The 20,338-nt window shown below is 39.5% G+C and overlaps 1 protein-coding gene across 2 annotated transcripts in view; it reads right to left on the bottom strand.

Moving 5' to 3' along the window:
* Positions 1-1,274: 1,274 nt before the first annotated feature.
* Positions 1,275-20,338, bottom strand: part of LOC116336142 (adhesion G protein-coupled receptor B1-like) — a 76,970-nt gene continuing 57,906 nt past the window's right edge. For both annotated transcript variants that reach the window (XM_031759930.2, XM_039620167.1), the window contains 7 exons: positions 15,206-15,377; positions 13,889-13,984; positions 13,067-13,106; positions 10,549-11,210; positions 8,483-8,518; positions 8,184-8,342; positions 1,275-2,959 (listed from right to left, as the gene is read on the bottom strand). In XM_031759930.2, coding sequence (XP_031615790.1) covers positions 2,765-2,959; positions 8,184-8,342; positions 8,483-8,518; positions 10,549-11,210; positions 13,067-13,106; positions 13,889-13,984; positions 15,206-15,377 — 1,360 coding nt within the window. In that variant the 3' untranslated portion in view covers positions 1,275-2,764. The remainder of the gene's footprint in view (positions 2,960-8,183; positions 8,343-8,482; positions 8,519-10,548; positions 11,211-13,066; positions 13,107-13,888; positions 13,985-15,205; positions 15,378-20,338) is intronic.

Here is a 20,338-nt window from a genome sequence, read left to right as displayed (position 1 = left end):
TTTTCGGGCTGTGCCCAGCCACCAGATGCTTGCCCTCAGGCGCATATACATGTGTTTAATCAAACAGATCTTGGATGAAATACTGAATTCACATTGGAAATCAATTATGTTTAAATATTTCTTCTTTAATACACCAGCATATGGATATAAATTAGGCCTAGGATATACTTATTGCGTATACAATTTTGCAAAAACCTAAAAAGAACTGAGGGTTTAACCACATAACATGCAGCTTCATAAAAGCACTGACACGCCTGATGTGCTCTTCCCCTATTCACTGTTCTCTGTCTTACTCCTCTCCTGCACCCTCTTAGTCTGTTGCACGTCCTTTTTTTTATATCTTTATCTTGTCTATGTTTTTCTACAACTACTTTTAAGTATTTGCTTTACAGGAATTACTTTTGATTTGTCATTTGTTTTGTTTAAATTTAAAGTTTAGTATAAAATATGAGGCTGTAGCTCAGGAGGTAAAGCAGCTCCTCTACTAATCAGAAGGTTGGTGGTTCAGTCCCTGTCTGCTCCTCTCTATAGCCCAAATATCCTTGGACAACCTAGTAGTGTTCCTCTCTGATGCATCCATCAGAGTGTGAATGTCAGGGAAGGCCCATTTAGTTTACGGGCTTTCTGAGTGCTCAGGTAGAGTAGAATAGCACTATGTAAGAACCAGTCCGTTTACAATAAACTAGCTTACTAATATCCATGCCACAGTGTCAGTTCAGGTTTTATTTTCTGAATTGAACCAAGTGTTTTGCCCACACCTACACAAATTCAACATGTAATGGTATCTTAGTACCACAGAAAATGAGAAACTAATGAACTCTGCAGTTTTTGTTTTGGTGTAAGTCATTTTACTCATCAAACTTGAAACTTCAGTTTTAGTCCTGCACAAAACTTTCACCTTTGAATGCTGGAATAATTTCACTTTAAGTTGATGGACTCAGATCAATAGCCATTAAAAACAGAAATGTATTTCTGTACAAATTGACATTCAAGAACACAAATAGATTCAATGTTGTATTTCACAAATGCTCACGAGACTGTTGGCAAAAAAATAACAAAAACAAATCATTTTGTAAGATCACATCATGCATTATGATGAATGACTGTGTAAGAAAATAAGCAGACTTGTGTTATTTTATTATATAGATATGCTTTTATTAGAAATAAGACACATTCATTTTGTGCTCTGAAAACTGTACATTAACAAAAAGGCGACCCCAGTAAAATAAAAACAGGAGTGAGGGGAGATGGGAGGAGAGTGTGTGTGTGTGTGTGTGTGTGTGTGCCAGGGTGGGGCGCAAATCAGAGGTCGGAGGAAGCAGGAGCTCAGAGGTCGGCAGTCAGGGTTTTTTCAACAAATACAGATCTGAGGGAGTGACTGGCGGTGATATCAAAACACACACTGTTACACTGTGATACAGAACACTCGTATAGTCCAATACCCTGAAAGGACAGGGGGAGGGAATGGAAGGACTGGTATCAGAATAATCATGTTCATATTTATAATAATGATGACAACTACCCCCAAGCACAGTAAGAAAGATATTTATAGGCTAAAATCCATTCTGTAGAACTCTGTTGAAATAATTACAATGCTGTACATCAGGACTCCAAATGAGCCTTGTGCTTTCTCTGTGTGCAACCACCAACCTTTATATTACTCTACCTTGTACGTGTCATTATCTGTAATCATCATAACATATATATCGATAGATCTATGGGTTTATTCATCTTCCATTTTTTCAGTGCGCACACACACACACATATTCACACACAGTAATACCTTTTTTCCCTTAGCATCATGTTTGCATTAACTGTATCAAGCCTGCTTGTACATCGAGAAACTGACCCAACCAACTTGTGTTTGCTGTACTCCTGTTGTCCCTCTTTTAGGCGGCATTGAGGTTGAAGAGCGAACAGAGCGCAAAGCCCGCCGGCATGCCCTCCACCATCTCTGAGGTGTCCGTCGATGAGAAGGCAACTTTCCATTTTGGCTCAACGTGATGTTTTTGATTTCTTTTTCTCACTCCCCCCCCGTTTTTTTTCCTTGTCGCTGCAGGGCCAGCCTTGGCCTACTATCGTGAGGGGTGGGATAAGGCGTTAGAGACTGGAGTGAATTGTTGGGGAGCAGGGAGCGGCACTGAGGGGCACATATGGGTGTATGTTTGGCAGTCTGCCTCCTCAAACGCCATGTGAATTTTTTCTTCCCAAGGCTTATGTCGAAAAAGAGAGAAATTCAGAGGCATGTTGAGCTGCATACAACATCAGAATTTGGTCAGGAATAAAGAGAGCAGAACAGCAATGCAACAATACTCTCAACAGTGAAAATAAAGAGACATAATCATGATTATTACATTGTAACCATTTAATACAGGGGTAAACATCGCGTGATTACCTTTGCTATGCTGTTTATTACATGACTTAATGATGCACATATAGCAGCTTCATCTGCTACTTTGGCAATCTGTCTCCAGCGTAAGCCTGCAGATCATATACAGGAAGGTGACCAGTAATTGGTGGCTTCAAAAACATCAAATGAAACAGAGAACGAGACACCGTGATCTCATTCTCTCTTTAATTCGTTAACTTGATTTTCTGTCATTGTGACTCTTTTCCTTGCCCTCCTTTCCCCCTCACGGTCTCGGCTACATCCAGCCTTTGAATAGAAGTACACAGCAGGGCAGTGTGTGTGTCGTGTGTCTGCTTGGTTGTCTGAGAGCTCTGGAGCAAAAGTGGAACTGTGTGCTGTGAGCCAGAATCTGGGTCACACCTCTGTCTGCAGGTCCATGATCTCCTGGCCCACAAGAGGAATGGTTGCACTTGTCTTCTCCCACTCTACTGTCTGCAGCTCAAGAGGGGAGGCCGCCACTGTCTCCAGGTCCTTCCGCACCCAGGACGGGGGTGAGTTGGTCTTACGAATGCCTTCCCACGCCCTCTTGCTCGGGGTCTGCTGTTTGTCCTGAGGGGAAACGAACATAAGAAAAAAGTTGGTTTGTCTCATCTCTTAGAATCGCTGATGTACTTTAGCTATTTTGGGGGCTCTACTTCACCTTTTTCAGTCAATTTATTATACCCTTACAGAATCAGTCTAGCATTTCAAATTGTTAACATCCAACCGGTCACCAGAAATCCATCTAGGGTTACTGGCAGAGTTGTGTTAATATGAAGTTATATGAAAAAAACAACAACATAAAAAAAAGTCATGCCAAAATGAATGTATGAGACTTCACTTGAGATGTTGCATCTTCTATCTCCTTAAACTATGCCAACAGTATTTAATAGATTGATAAGCAAAACCCAACCCTAACCCTTACTTAAAGATCCCCAATGATCCCCAGTGAAGCTGAGATTAGCATTAGGACACTTTGTAGTACGGTTCTGTAGAAGATTTTGTCTACCCCTTTCTAAATGTAAAAATACTGGCGGCAGCTAGTGGTATCGTACAGCCTCCTCAACTAGGTAATTTCAATTCACAAGGTTTCCAGGAAATTCGGCCTTTGAGCTTGACCTAGGTCGAGGTCACTGAGATTCAAACTTGTCTGAGATTTTGAGTGGACACACCTTTGGTATCAATTTGAAACTCTATATTGCCTCATTCTCGAGTTTTCGCATTCACAAACTTGTGTGTCCAAACTACCTGCCCACCCACCCACCAGGGTGACGACAACACCCAATGTGCATTTGTAGGTAACACCTTCAAACTCACAATTTTGTAAACTGAACATCATAAATCGTAATAATTGTTATTTAAAGTGTACAACAAAGTTCTCAAATTTTACATGCAGATGGGTGACAAAGAAAAAAACAATATCAAGTCTCGTTAGGCCACTATACAGTGATAAAAACCACATGCTAGCACTGATTCTTTACTTCTGACCTCTACTTGAAGTGTGGAACACAAGTTCTTTAAAGCATATACTCTCATTTGGTGTTTGGATGACAATAATGGAAAGTGCTGTTTAACCTGGGTTGGGATATTTATTTTCTTTGTTAGTCAAGGCTTTGTGCTTCAACCGTTGTGAGTGCTCATATAAAACACAGTAATTGAAGCATTGTTTGGCTCGTCTTCCACTCAAATTGAACTGATCGATGTCAACCTACTTCAGTCAGATCATGGAGAGATATAAAGAAAAAAAATATCACTGGATTCAAGTAAGGCAAGACAGCAAAGCTGTTGTAAATCAATAAGTTATTACTATATTAATAGCAGCCTATCATATTGTGCTGCCATTTGTTCTAATGTGACGGATGGACACTGGAGCCATTCCGTAATCTGTGTTTGATTTACTGAAATTCAGCATCATATAGACTTGGCAGCAAATCAGGAACAAACAGAATATTTAGCCTATATATTTTCTGCATTACTTATTTACGTACAGTCTGCACTGCACTGCTTTGTTTGTTAAAGTACAACGTATACTTCATCGAGTTTGCATGTATTCTCTCTGAGAATCAACTAATAAAAGGAATCAATGAAGAAACATCACTGCTTGCTTGCAAAGCCATGAGCAAATATTATATGCATAAGTTGCCATAGTCATTTATCCGGTATAAAAGAGATTTATGACATGAAAACTCTTACGTGTCATAGTGTGCTACTCTGGTAACTTAAGGTCAGAGTATATGATTCACATCAATGGCATGCTATTCAAACCATTCAGTAGGTTTACTGAATGGTTTGAATAATGAAACACCGTTCAGTGAGTTATTCTGGAAGAGACCCCTCCCACCAGGACAGAAAGAAATGTTTCATCATATGATAAACGAGACCACTTAGGACAAGTGCACCCAAATCCACCCCACAGCATAACAGACCTAACAGATGCATTCTTGTAGGTGTTGACGCTTCAAATTGTTCTTATAATTTGCCACACACCTATAGTTTATTAGTTGGAAATAATTCTGAGAGAGTCATTTGTAAACAAACTGTAGATGCCATAGTCCTCATGTGCGCTTTCACTCTCAAAGGGGTCAGTCCATACAGAACACAAACAGAATCTTTCAATTCTGTTTATGTGGGAAGTTATGAGACAGAATTACCTCTCTGCTTGATTACAGTGGCAAACCTGCCCCTCATAGTTTCACTCTTTATGCAAAGCTAAGCTAATCACCTCTCAGCTCCAGCATCAATGTGAGACATCGCCACATGAGAGTTCTTATCCAAACTTCATTAGCAAAAGCAAATATATTATTCGCCTACTTCCCAAAACAATAGCTATACTTATACCTCTAATGAAAACTCCCACAGAATGGATGTAGATTGCTGATTCAATCTATACTGAGTAGATGCAAAATGTCTAATTACAGTTGTGGTCAAAAGTTATTATGGTCACGAATAATCATGGTAAATTAGGACTTTCAATGATTTCTCTGAACTGTTCTTTTTCAGCGTGGAATGACTATATAGCACACATTTTTAATGACTTTACAAAAACAAAAATTTGATGTATCAAAAGCATAAATATAGGTCAAATATATACGTAAACACCCACTAATATTTCATTAAACGTCCATTAGCAAGTTCCACCTCGACCAGATGATTTGGTAGCCATCAACTAGTTTTTGGCATAATTCTGATATTTCTTGGAAGAACTGGTAGAGTTATTTAAATCAGGGGTGTCAAACTCATTTTACATTGCGGGCCACACTTTGACCTTAAGTGGCCAGACCAGTCAAACTCCCCATTCTGTCAATGTAAAGAAGTTACATATTTAACAATTGTTCTATATGGCAAAGAAAAAGCTGCTGTGACAAAGAAAGAAATCTAAATTATGAGAAATAAATGTGCAAAATTATGGAAAAAATTTCTGGTAGCTCACTGCCCAGACTGTCCAGCTTTTTTGTTTGTTTTAACTGTTTTAACTTAGTTGTAAAAAACCTGAATGACCATAAGGGAGGTTTTCATCAGTAGGAAAAACTGTAAAACTGTGAAAATACAGTTAAAAGTCCAAAATTTCTGTTTGTGCTTGTTTGTGGTGAGCAGCAGATCAAACAAGTTAAGAATTATAAATTCATTCAGGCCTGTGAGACTATGGAGAACACACATGAGGTCTAAGGCCTGGACAAGTTTGAAACCTTTTGACCTCCACACTGCAAAATGGCTGAAAATAAAAATGGGCTTCACTTTTATAAATTCTGTACTCAGCTTTGCAGTCTTGTTTTGTCTCTGGAACGTCTGCACCCCGTCCTTCTTTCACATAATGGTATGATCCTAGTCTGTCTTTGCATGTGATTGGCCGCATGGTGCACGGCCCTCCCCTGTCTTGTATGGATCTCAGCAGGGCTGAAGATTGGACTTTCACATAACGATGAGCCACTAATAACTGATATATTATATTGCAGACTGGATCCCCAGCCAGATATGGCTCCAGGCCATAGGTTTGACACCCCTAATTTAATTTGGATGGCTTTACTGAACCTGGCTTTTAAGCCTAGTCCGCAAATTTTCAATAAGGTTCATGTTTTGAAGTTTTGGGAAGGCCATTAGCCAAGCTTAAGGTTAGCCTGCTTTAAAATGGAGAATGGGAGGTAGTCGTCCTTCTTCATTATTCAATTCAATATGCAATGTACCAGTACCACTGTAAGCTTTATGCTACCATCACCATGCTTGACAGTTCGTACAGTCGTCTGATCAAATTTACTCTTCCAAACATTAAGACCATCAAAAAGGCAGTCGCTACCCTCATGCTTGGTCAGGGCCATGGGACATTCATGCAATTCCTTGTTGTGATGGCTGGGTCAACTTTATTATCAGTTAAAGAATTGAAGCCCATTTAACTAAAATTCAACATGTTGTGAATAAAATCTGATGTGTCGCTATCTGCTGCAGCAACAAGTGGCATTGTTGTCTAAATGTGTCAACTCGTTATCCATGAAAAGGGGGCATTTATTATCAACCATACATGCAACAATTAGGGATGCTCCTAGCACCATATTTCCAAGCTTAACAGAAGTTTGCAAGTAACATTACACCCAGAGTGTGGCCTTATGAAAGGAGCAAGCTGAAGCCGACCTTTCTTGTCTTATGTTCTCATGCCTGTGGGTGCACAATATTTAAGATAAGCTAAAGTACCAAAGTACTTTAAACAAATCATCTGTCCCACTTAAATGTTTCACATCTTTGCATTAGTATGGAGGGAGGCGGGGGTTGCCTGCAGATCCTGCACCACCATTCTACATATTTTTGTTCTTATTTTCAGAATCTATATCTAAGCTACATTTACTACCAGAAATTTGATGTGGTACATATATTTCAGTTTCATGGCATCAATTTCAATTTTATAATTCTATTTCTGTCACAAATATTTACATATTAAACTGACTGCTTGGAAAGAGATGCTGCATCTAAAAAAACATACATACTAAAATTCAGTATTTTGTTCGCATGGACATCTACGACTTTTATGAGCACAACTGGTATACTTAAAAACAGGAACATGTCTCTTCCTTAGCGGCTGCCATCTTGGCCAAGGAGCAAAAACAGAGAAAACACCAAAGAATTTTCAGCTAGTAGAAGGAGGATTCATTCAAACGCTGCTATCTAGGTAGCTTGGTGCAACATTTGGTGTTATAATTTCATGTTATTGTTGTTAAATTGTCTATGCAGTCAGAGACTCAACAATTTGCAAATTCCACAGGTAACAAGACAATCAGTGTCAAATCCTGTGTCAATTTTTGTTAAGTGAACTAATTGCCGCGCTCATTAGTTTAAACTTATGCACAACACAATTAAGCACCTAGTTTACACAGTGTACGACATAGATATTTATCTCGGAAGTATCTGAATTGGGCAATATTATGTGTATCTGGTTCAGTTTGTAGTTGGAGATTATATGGCCATACACAAATAATGCCTATGCATAAGTTAACATTGTAACAGGGGTGTGCAGTGAATTTCCCAAGGGTCCATCCACATGAGAAACCAATAATCTGAATTCAGTACAGCACATTAATCATTTGACCTCTTTTTAAACTTATTGGAGTGGCCCTCCCAATTTCTCATGTGGCTCCTTTGGGAAAATTAGTAGCACACCCCTGCAATAGAAAAAAATGACAATTTTGAAAATGGCTGCACTTACAAATCAACAAGCAAGTATGGTAATTTTTGTTAATTATAGAAGGAAAGGGGAACAATAGATATTAGGGAGGGAAGGGGCAGAACAGAATAAATTTAAACTCTTTACACTCATGTTGGTCTTGTCGCTGCTGGCAGAGGACACACTCCATCTTTTGGTAGCTTTGGCGTCAACAGGTGGAGATTCTCTATCCTTGTCTGCACTGTGAATCTTCCTGTTCAGGTCCTGAAACATGTCCTGGTGGCGTTTCCGGGTGTGCATTATTTTCTACACAGGGACATTGCACGTTATGTACAAAGTAAACAGCACAGGCGACCATCACTCCTACTTTTAAAATAAATGTATGCAAAAATGTTGTGCTTTGAAGTCTAAACAGCTCTGTAGGAATCAAAGAGACTAAAAATTACCTCAAAGTCAAGCTCTGCATAGCGTGATTTTCGTCTCTGGAGGGAGATGAGACAAAGAGATTAAAGATGTGTCTTGATATTGTGTGTTTTTCGAGTAGCAAGTGTTTCTCAGGAGTTTTACTGCGTATGTGAACACGAGGTAGTTAGTAAAGGGCGTCTTTGGGACTCAGAGAAGAGCAGTGAGTCATGAGGGAGGAAATGAGGTTTGCTGCTGGTCATTTTGATCCTGCTGGCACAAGTTTGCAGTAAACAGATTGTGACCGAATGACCTTTCGTTCCTCAGTCACAGAGTGGTAAAGGAAGACCTGACCTTCAGGCTGCCTGGTTGCCGTGGCAGCTGCCGTCTCGCACCAAATTATAGAAGTGTGTTTTACCCCCAAGTGAAAAGACACCAGCAAGCAGATGCCTGACTGCTCTGTGGTGATCTTATCCCGCCACTTCTGTCTGCAGTAGGAGCTCTATGAAAACTAACCTTTTCAAAGATGCCGCCATCACAAGGGTCACAAAATGCTGAGATACTTCTTCTGATGTGAATTGGAGATTATAATGGCACTGACAGATATGTGGGACGGTGCATCTCTGTGGAGACCTAATTAATGTTGTTTTTTATTAGTCCACCAAGACAAGAAGAATCAATGCTGGCCATCTGTTTGCAAGCAAATTTACACAAAAACTACACAGCCCAATTTCATTGAAGCTGAAGTGGTGAAGCTCACGGAAAAGGACAACAATTTTCTGTTGGATTGTGAGATGCAGCTGAAGGACTACACAAACCAGTGTCCCTCTTCTGTTTGTTGGCAACACATTTTACTGAAAAGCTGGAATCCAGAGAGCCTTCTGACCTCCTTTTTTAGGTGGATCAGGATCCCTTTGTTTAAATTTTGGGAGAACGTACTGTCTGAGTTTTAGCTTTGTCTCAGAAAGATTAAGCAAAAACTACCAGCCTGAAACTTGGACTACAGACAACAACGTATACAAACAAAGCCAAGTTTTGCTGCAGCAAAGTTTTTCTTTAAATTCAAAATCTTTCCTTTTTGCCCCTACACGATCCTCCTAACTCGATCATAGCTTTTTTAAAATTTCCTCAACTGATGCTGTAGTGGTCATACATCACCACACGTGGCACGCACCATGCCACGTAATTGATTCCAGAAAGCAAATACAAAAAATGTCACTGGTTTCCTAATTTTTCTATATGAATGGCTGCAGCCCATGGAAAATAACACAGTAGTGTAGCAGTCAGAATGTTTGGCGTCATTCGCTAATAGCAAAAAGCTACAGCTACTTTAGAGTTTGATAGCCCTTTAGTGAGAAAGTTATAATAAATCGATGTGATAAAAATGAAAGTGACATTCACCACAGTGATGCAACCCTAAATTCTCAAACAGGCAGTAAAAGAACACTGAGACTTGAGAATTATAATATCACACATGATAAATTCTGCATGATGTCCATTTCCACATCACTAAACCCATCAAAGCAACAACGAAGTCATGTATCCACCACCCTGCTGTTTGAGAAGCACTCTCAATAATTCATTCCAAATGTGTTTTTATGTTTTTTTCTCTAGAGCTGTTTACAAAAAGTCCCCATGTCCTGGGGCTGTTTCACATTACAACCCTTCCAGAAAAGAAAGGGATTTTTGTGTATGAGCTACAGTACTCGAAGGCCTTGCAGAGATGTATTGACAGAAACCTAGCAGTGGTAGACAAAATGGCAAATGCTTCACTTGAAAAGAAGAGAGTGGCTTGTCTCACTGTTGTTATTCTGATGGGAATAAACAGAATTCTGCTTTTACTGAGAAAATAGCAAAATTGTTTGATTGTTAAATTCATATTATTGAAACTATCAATAGAAAATCATATAGCAGATTAGAAAACTCACTCAAATATGTGAGCATTCACCAAATAATCATAATAAAATGCCAGTCTCTGATACAGCCTACATCTGGTTGTTCATTTGAGAATTTATGATAAGCACAAAGCACAACTCAACATGCATGTATTATGTTAAATATGAAGTATGAGGCTGATAATGCAATACAGTAAGAGGTTTTTCCGTCTTACCTCCAGCGAGCTCATGGACAGTGTGGAGACAGTCTCACTCTTGGACACCACTCCAGAATTTCCAGACTCTCCTCCGTCACACATGTTGTTGGTCACCTTGGAGTCTCTGGGCACGTTCTGCAGGTTGTGCGCAGGTGAGTCTCTGTCAGAGCATGACACACTGACCTGGTCAGCAGGCAGGCTCTTCAGCCCAAAGCCAGGCACTGGCTCTCCACTGGCAGGGTTAGCCAGGTGGATGAGCCTGGTCTGAGGCAGCTGCTCAATGCTGATGTTATACTTGGCTGCCTGCTCCTCTTTCCCCTTGGACGGTTTCAGGGTGCCCGTGTTGTTTGTCGGTAGAATGACATACCCTGGGCCTTTGCCAGCCCCCTCAGAGCTGCTGCCTTCACCGTTCCCTCGAGGCAGATCTCCATCCAGCTGCTTGAAGAGTTCGCCGTCGCAGATGTAGATGGATTTGGCACCCGGCAGCTCGGTACTGATTCCTTTTGTGGCGCCTTTCTCCCTCCGCATCGTCAAAGTGTGGCTCGTATAGTCGGCCACATTCTGGAGGTGAACCTTGGCCATGCTGGCCGGCATGGTGTTAAAATTAGAACCTTTTTGAAGAGTGAGGGTTCCAGAGGAGGCCTTCTCTTCCCCCTGGAGGGATGAGCGCTTCATGGTGCCTAAAGAGACCAGAAAGAGAGAAAAGCTGTGTGAGATGCAATTTCTCCACCTGGGAATCCAGGGAAGAAACAGCAGCGGAATGTGTGTAAGTAATAAACGCATTACTTTTGCACTGTGTAAAACAAGGAGATTTTATAAATCAATTATTAAATCACTGAAATTATAAGATTCTTCCCTCTACGTCCTACAACCAATACAATCCTGGATGAGTCTCTTATTTTACTGCTGCACTGCATTTCAGAGCAACACACCTTGCTCTGGTTGAGCACCTGAACCTGATCTCTAACTGCTGCAGGCTGTGATCACAGTGGGTCACCAGAGCAAAGAGAAAAAACAAAACAAACAAAAAAAAACTCCAGTGCTGACAGATTCTCTCTGGGGAAGCAGAAAATTATATCCCGGCCAGCCCCCCAGCTGGTAGGAAAAATACAAGATGGAAGGACAAGGTTAGCAACTAATAAACTTCCAAACTAAGAGTGATGGGATTTTTTTGATTGTGGATGACACTAAAGACAAAAGAAAGAATACTGCTACAGTGACTTGTAAATGGACTGGTTCTTACATAGAGCTTTTAAACTCCATGAGCACTCAAGGCGCTTTACACAGCCATTCAAACAACTTTTTTCTATGCTCTTCTATCTAACATTTGCACATATTCATACTCCGATGGATGCATCGGAGAGCAACTTGGGGTTAGTATCTTGCCCAAGGACATTTGGCGTGCAGACTGGAGCAGAAGGGGATCGAGTATTGTTGATGACTTGTCAAAAATACCTGTGTTGTCTGTCCACATAAAGTCCTGGCCTATGAATTCAGTTTTGCCAGTATTACTACACTGAATAACTGCTAAACACATCCAGAAATCCTGGAGCGAGAGAACTGGAGTGAAGAAAGTCAAACAAAGCCACACAGTATAGTATTTTTTCTCCATGTGAGGACATACAAGTTATTTGCAGTTCTTTCAATATGCTCTTGTCTTCTAAAAGGTATTGCTTTACTGCACAAAAAACCTCCAGACCTCTGTGTCCATTTCAGGTGTAAAGTCCTGGAATTTCTTCACTAGATTTTCATTGGAAAATGCTTCCTGCAGCAAAATGTTGTAACCAGTTTTGACATGAGTAATGTAACATTCAGCTGGGTACGGCATGACCTTGTGGCCCAAGCTTTTCACAATAACAGCTCTTGGCATATGGCAGCAAACATATCCCGCACCACGTCGAGGTTGCTGAACAACATCAGACAACACTCCGTACTAAACATCCACTGATCATTTTCTGCTGTTCCTGCTCCCTCTTGACAAACAATAAACATCTCTCATCTCTCTCTGCTCTTTTCTGTCTTCCCTTGCTTGAGCCTGTCTGCTTCTGAATAGCTTTTCTCTTCCAGACACTTTTCTTGATATCCTGTCTCAAGAGGTAATCAGATTTTCACTCCCAGTGGATTTTAGAGCATCAACCAGTATCTGATGCAGCACTGTTGGGAGGGACTTAATTACACAGCATCAGTGTAGGAGAGGCTCAGACAGCCATATTTATCTGCATATAACTGCTCAGCACACATTCATCCCACTCCCGTCAGCCTGGGACGAACTGAGTTATGCAGCAGTGATGTGCTGTATCTCTTGTCAAAACAGCTCCTTGGCGTAGGGAGGCTGCTGTGATGTTGACTGTACGGCACAAGCGCAAAAATAAGAGGGAACACGGATCACATCTGTTCCAACAACAACAAGGAATTTGACGCAGTCAAAATACAGAGAAGGAGGCACAAAGAGACATCTGTAGCATCTGAGAAGCAGTCCCCAAAGTCAAATCAAATGCAAACACACAAACTCAAACACGCTCAACCTGGAGCTTACCTGATCTGCAAGCCATATCCACATCTTTCTCAAAGTCAGTCTGAGGACAGAAAACAATAAATATTAGATTAAGTGTGGAGACGTGGGAAAAATATCATATGGGGGGGTGGGGGGGTGGGGGTTAAGCCTTTATTTGGCGACTGCAGTGAAGACAGGAAACAGGGAAAAGACACCAGGGAAATGGTCCAGCCTGCATCAATCAATGGAATACCTGCTCAGGGCACATGCACACTAACTTTTAGCTATCAAGTCAATGTGATGGTATATTTTTAAAGCAAAGGCAGATAAACATTGAGAAAATAAAGACTAATGAACAAAACTTAGATTAATTAATAATCAGTTTTATTATAATTTTTTTTATCTGGATACAAGCTGAAGACAAAGAACTTTGGGTTTTGTAGAATTTCTTCTTGTAAGTCACTCTGACCTCTTCCTAAATTGTTTTGTTCTAATCATGATTCTAACACGATGCCATTTCCGAAAAAATGCTTTGACTTCATTATTTTTAACATTTTTCTATTAGGTTAGTTATCCTGGGGGGTTTTTTATAAATATTTTCAGGAGTAGAATTTAAGAAAAAATATATATGTATATTTTCCATAAAATTAAACGTATGCTTTAGTTCTCTCGTGCTCTGAGATTAGAAGATCAGAATTTGGAGGACATAGGTCTTGAACCTTTTCAAGCTGCTTAGAAGTCAAAATTTCAACAATGGAGCAAAAAGTGCGTACCCCTTTTTGGGCTTTATTATTCCATAGAGTTGGTTCCTTTAAATATTATCTCACATCATATCAGATTTCTCCAAATTTTAGCTCTTCATACCATTAGCTGAGCATGGCCATTCTGAAATGATCCTCCTGAATCTCCATTGGTGTCTTCTTGTCGGTCCACCACACGACACTTCACTGCCTCCTGAACCTGAGGCAAAACATCAGAGCATAAATCACGATCTTAATACAGATAGAGTAATAGGACATACAGTCCTGTGCAAAAGTTTTAGGGAGGTGTGAAAAAAAATGCTGTAAACAAAGAATGCTTTCAGAAATATAAATGATTGTTTATTGGCTCCAAATGTATTCTGCAGCAGGACGACGACCCCAAATATACAGCCAAAGTCATTAACAACTATCTTTAGCGTAAAGAAGAACAAGAAGTACTGGAAGTGATGGTACGGCACACACAGCCCTGATCTCAACATCATCGAGTGTGTCTGGGATTACATGAAGAAACAGAAGGATGTGAGGAAGCCTACATCCACAGAAGATCTGTGGTTAGTTCTCCAAGATGTTTGGAACAACCACGAGCTGAGTTCCTTCAAAAACTGTGTGCAAGTGTGCCTAGAAGAAGTCATCCCAAATATCAATTTGATTTAGATTTCTCTCTTGTTCACTCACTGCATTTTGTTGATTGATGAAAACTAATGATAAACACTTCCATTTTTGAAAGCATTCTTTGTTTACACCATTTTTTCTCACCTGCCTAAAACTTTTGTCTTTTAAACATATACAGTACTGTGCAGAGGCTTTTATGAATAAACATGACAGGCTAGAGCGGATCTGACTCCACATTGGCTTATGTGGGGTCAGTTTAGGATTCCCAGATAATAAAGTATACATCATACAGTTTGTCACATTTCAGCTATCAAACACTCTTTGATAAAATCCCCATGAGGGATGCCTTACAGGTTTTGCAATTTTGTGGGAAATGACAATATAACTTCCCTGCTTTTATTATGAAAGGGATAATTTTTTACACATTTCATATGTACATTTGTATAAAAGCGAATGACGCTTTACTCTAAATGAGTCGGAACCAACATTTTTGAGTTCATGTCTTGTTAAATAATCTAAATTCATCTTTCGGAGCTAGCATGGTCACATCTCTTAAATGCTCACTATCCAATGACAAAATTTAAGTCAATGAGACTCAAGTAGACCCTAGTGGACTTGAAGAGTATTATCACGCCTGACTGAGGTGCCATTCAGAATTGTATAATACGGTATCTTGCTGTAGATCAACATACTATTAAAATAATACATCACCCCCAGTGGTAGTAGTCAGCAAAGAATCTCAGCTGGAAGTGCTAGACAGAACGCACAGCTACAAACAAAACAATAGGGTAGAGTTCCTATAATATACCTCTCTGCGAAGGATGCAGTGAACCATGACAATGACAAAGCCTTCCAGTGAATCAAACACAGCAAAAAGGATCTGGAAGAGCGCAGAACGTCGGTCGGTGATGGCCAGGACAGCTGACATCCACGTGAGAGCCAAGAGTGGCAATACCACACAGGAGCTCCACAGTGACGCCCTACAGAATGGGAGGGGAACTATAGTCAAGAACAGTACAACCCAAACTTTGTGACGGCAGGACCACAGTGATTCCTAGCCATTGCATTCTAAGATAGTTAGAACTATTAGCTGATTTTACAGTCAATGCCTATAAAACACACACACACACACACACAAAAAAAAAAAAAAGGTTAAACTGATTTCTTTTGCTCAACTGGACCTGTTCACCCTGTTAGCATAGCGTTAGCCTACAACTCTAAACATGCACTAATACAGAACACCAAACAAATAATTATGTTACCAATGCAAACAAAAACATACATCCATTATATGCTGATATATATGTTTTTTAACTCACATATATTACATGCATGTATGTTTAAGATGATTCAGTCAAACCATAAAGGATCTAATGCCACAGGAAAGAGAGGGAGGGAGGTGAGCAGTGGGGAAAAACAAGTGTAATGAGGCTGAAAAAGAATGCAGACAAACAACAGAGGCAGAGCAGAGGAGGACAGACACAGAAAGAGAGAGAGAGTCTGAAGAAGTGTCATCCCCTGACTCCTTCCATTTTTCTAATGTAAATACTGATAATAAACTAGCACAATAACTACTGGGAACGACTGTACCCACAGTGAATGTGGTGAAACAGTCTTTCATTCAGATCCCCCAAATGATAATCAGCAGGTTAACTTTTTATTACAAACTATCCCAGAGGTGGAAAAAAAAGCACTGAAGACTAAGTCAGACTAAACTAAACGTCTGCTCCAAGTTGCAATTCACACCCACTTTCTCTTTGCTCTCTTTTTTAATTCGTTTTAAGCTGTTGTCAACAATGCTTCATATATTGTAGGTCTTTCAGATTCAATTGATATCCAGAGACTGAGCTTACAGTGAACATTACTGAATATGAAAAATAAAAAAATCTTTTCAACTTGTTCTGGTATTGATTATTGATTAATATTGTACAATGTGTGTGAGACTTATTTTAAATAGACGTATTAACATGGATTAAAAAAATAAAGACCTGATTTCGCTGCAGTTAATACCACTAGCTAATCTCTTCCATAGCCACCTGGTAGATCTGGTTAGGGTGTAATATTTACACCTTTGGCATACCAAATGTCCTATACCAGAAAAACTAGAGCAAAATGAGTTATTTGAAAGATTAAATCTTCTAGCTTGCGAAACTATGTTTTGTTAGCATGTGGCTGAAATGCAACTCAGTAGGTTTTTTTTCTGACAGATTTTTACTTTTACACCCTACATTTTAAACAAATATCTACACTTTCCACTCCTTACAGTTTCAAAACAGTATTCTGTTAAATCCAGAATTGAATTCAAAATCCTGCTCCTCACATACAAGGTCTTAAATAATCAGGCCCCATCTTATCTTAATGACCTTGTAGTACCATATCACCCTATTAGAGCACTTCGCTCTTGCACTGCAGGCCTACTTGTTGTTCCTAGAGTATTTAAAAGTAGAATGGGAGGCAGAGCCTTCAGTTTTCAGGCCCCTCTTCTGTGGAACCAACTTCCAGTTTGGATTCGGGAGACAGACACTATCTCTACTTTCAAGATTAGGCTTAAAACTTTCCTTTTGCTAAAGCATATAGTTAGGGCTGGACCAGGTGACCCTGAATCCTCCCTTAGTTATGCTGCAATAGACGAGGCTGCCGGGGATTCCCATGATGCATTGAGTTTTTCCTTCCAGTCACCTTTCTCACTCACTATGTGCTAATAGACCTCTCTGCATCGAATCATATCTGTTATTAATCTCTGTCTCTCTTCCACAGCATGTCTTTATCCTGTTTTCCTTCTTTCACCCCAACCGGTCGCAGCAGATGGCCGCCCCTCCTGAGCCTGGTTCTGCCGGAGGTTTCTTCCTGTTAAAAGGGAGTTTTTCCTTCCCACTGTCGCCAAAGTGCTTGCTCATAGGGGTCATATGATTGTTGGGTTTTTCTCTGTATTTATTATTGTGCTATCTACTGTACAATATAAAGCGCTTTTGAGGCGACTTTTGTTGTGATTTGGCGCTATATAAATAAAATTGAATTGAATTGAATTGAATATTGTACGGTCAACGTTACAATGTAAAGCACCTTGAGGCAACTGTTGTTGTGATTTGGTGCTGTATAAATAAAATTGAATAGACTTGTTACTTTTGCTTTAACGCATTTGAGGCGAGCTAATGTTTCACATTACTGCAGGCCTTCACACATCAAACAAATTATTAAAGGCAGTCCTGTTCGCGTCTTAATCACCAGGGTACGACGCATAAAAAGAGATGAAAGAGGCAAAACTGTGTGCCATAGTGAGGGGTTAAAGTTGGGAGGTTCGCCTTCCTTTTTACCACAACACCGGCTAGCAAGCTACATCAGCATCTAGCTAGCCAAGATGAGCAAGCATAAAGGCAGAAAAATGTTGTGGCAGGTAACTCCAAATTCAACGTTTCTATTAGCTAAACAAACATCAGATAAAAAACAAGCTGTTTGTGTGCAGTTTATCTCACAGTGTGTTGCTAGTTAAAGGTCCAGCTGCTGTATTTCACAGGGAGAGAAAAGAAAGAGAGCTAAGAGGTTAGATGTAAAAGTAGAGACTGCTCAGTGGCATTTGACAAACTAGAAATTTAAAGTTTACATGTAAGTCCTTGTGTTTTTAAATCAAATACTGGGCCTGTACATGTGACAATATGTTTTTTCACATTGTGAAACATGCTGCAAAACAAGTGTCACTCTTTCATTTAAAGGTTGCATGAAAGTCCTCTGCAGGTTAGTGCAGGATAAACAGCTTAGTTTGCTGTACTGTGATGGGTTTAGAACAGCTGATCATAGCCTGTACATTAAGAGTCATGATTCTTCCCCATGCTGAGCCATTTCAACATCCCCCACATGCTGAATCCCACTTTAACCTCTTCCCTACTCATTTCCTGTTTAATGTAAGCAACAGAAAACAGAACAATTTTTATTTCCCTTCTTTTTCTCTGCTCATGTTCTGCTTATCTGATTCAAGATGAGAATATTTATTAGAATTTTAATTCTAATAAATATTCAGGCTAATATAACGTTTGTATTCCCATCTACTTATATTATTTTATTATTACATTAACATAGCACAAGGTTCAGTTAACTTTGCTAAGAGCTAGTGGAAACATCCTCCAAAGAGCTACTTTTTACTTTCTTACTTTGAGTACACTTCAGAGCTGGAACGTTTTCACTTTTACTAGAGTAAGAAATTGAATCAGGTTTTACTTAAGTTTTTTTTTTTTTTTTTTTAACACTGGTATCTGTACTTCTACTTAAGTACACAATGTCTGTACGTTTGTCACCTCTGACCTCTACCCTTAAATGGTTTGCCAGTGACCAACAAAATAACATGCAAGGCAGATGCACACTTCCTCCAACTCATGACTAATCAATTCATTTTTACACAATCACTACAAATCATGAACAAGAGTGGAATTAAGTCTCTGGTAATTTTCATTATTTACCACATATCTAAATTCTCACTAGCCACACAGTGGGTTTATTTAAAATGTTGAGTATGATCATTTTATCTCAGGATAAAATATTCCCTATTTGTCAAATGTGTTTTTGGTCAGCCATTCATATTTTCTAAACTTAATATTTTGCAAAATGAAATCTGGCATCCATATTTAGAATGTAGAAAACAAAAACAAAGTACAATGATAGGAAACCCATAAATAACTGAAAAAGCATAGCTAATTTCCACCTCTGGTAATAAACTGGGCTTTGCTAAAAGCATATCGCACATTTGTTTTGTCCCACTGTGCGGAGACTTTTCCACCCTGCGAGCATCACTGTACCACATCAGTGTCTGCACAAAGGCGCTTTACACTTTAAAAGAGTTCTTCTTCCCCACTGTCACCAAGTGCTTGCTCAGAGCAAATACATAATATTTTAAATATTACTAATGATGTGATTTTGCATTCTATAAAAATAACTATGCTATTGTGTTAATATATTTATAGAATATAAACTATCAGCTTAAGACCTAATGCTTACTTTTTTCTCTACAACAATCCAGTGATAATTTACACACAGAAGTTATGAGACGTTTGGTGACCAAGTGACTGTCATTTGTAGTATCCTAAAAGCAAACACTGTTTGACTCAATGGCAGCTTTACACAATGCTGGTAATAATAATAATAATAACCAGCTCAAGGAGGTAGTCACATGGAATAATTTTCAGTTAGCATGGGATTTTTTGGTCAAATGTTAATGGACAAATCACTGTACCTGTGATTACAGCCCAGGCCTGAGTTTAAGTAAAGCATCTCAAAATCAGCACAGAGGCAAAAATACACATTTGGGCTCTATAAGAACTTTCCGATCAAGAAAATGAAGTACTGCATTTAATCACCTGCCCTCCAAATTGACAACCCAAGCCCAACAGAAGTGGTTAGGAGTAGAATAAAGCAAAACCAGTCAAGAACTGCTCAGCATAGAAGCTGGAGTACGCACTGTGTTTTTAAGACTACAGGAAATGCAAATGGAGCTGGTTGAGGAAGTAAAAATGTCCTCCTTAGCTTTGTTTAAGGTTCAGGAGGACGACTTTGTTTCAAAATCAGAATAGGCAGGTCTGTGCAAATGTATGGTAATAGTTCAGTGCTAATCCCACCAGAGTACTGAACATATGCTATTAACTAATATAATGTCTCTGTCCCAATATCTAGCTGTTCAAACCTTCTCTGGGCAGCAAACCAATTAGAACAAAGTTTGCTTAAAACTGAGGAGCAAATCCAGCTTGTTTCTGACAAAAGGGTGGCCCAAAGGTCCAGTATAACATAGATGAGGATTGTGTTGATCTATAAATGTAGCAGTGTCCAAGAAATGTAGAATATAGAGCTGTAAATGTGCAGAATGGGTTTACCTTAAGCCTGTGGTTATTGGTCGTATTTCTGGATTTTAGAAAAGTGTAACAGACATACCGCAAAAAGAAGACGACAACTACCTTCC

Source organism: Oreochromis aureus, linkage group 11 (assembly GCF_013358895.1).
Source record: "Oreochromis aureus strain Israel breed Guangdong linkage group 11, ZZ_aureus, whole genome shotgun sequence".
Taxonomy (NCBI): Eukaryota; Metazoa; Chordata; class Actinopteri; order Cichliformes; family Cichlidae; genus Oreochromis; species Oreochromis aureus.
The sequence above is the reverse complement of the archived record's forward strand: the minus strand, read 5'-3'. Positions and strand labels throughout refer to the sequence as shown.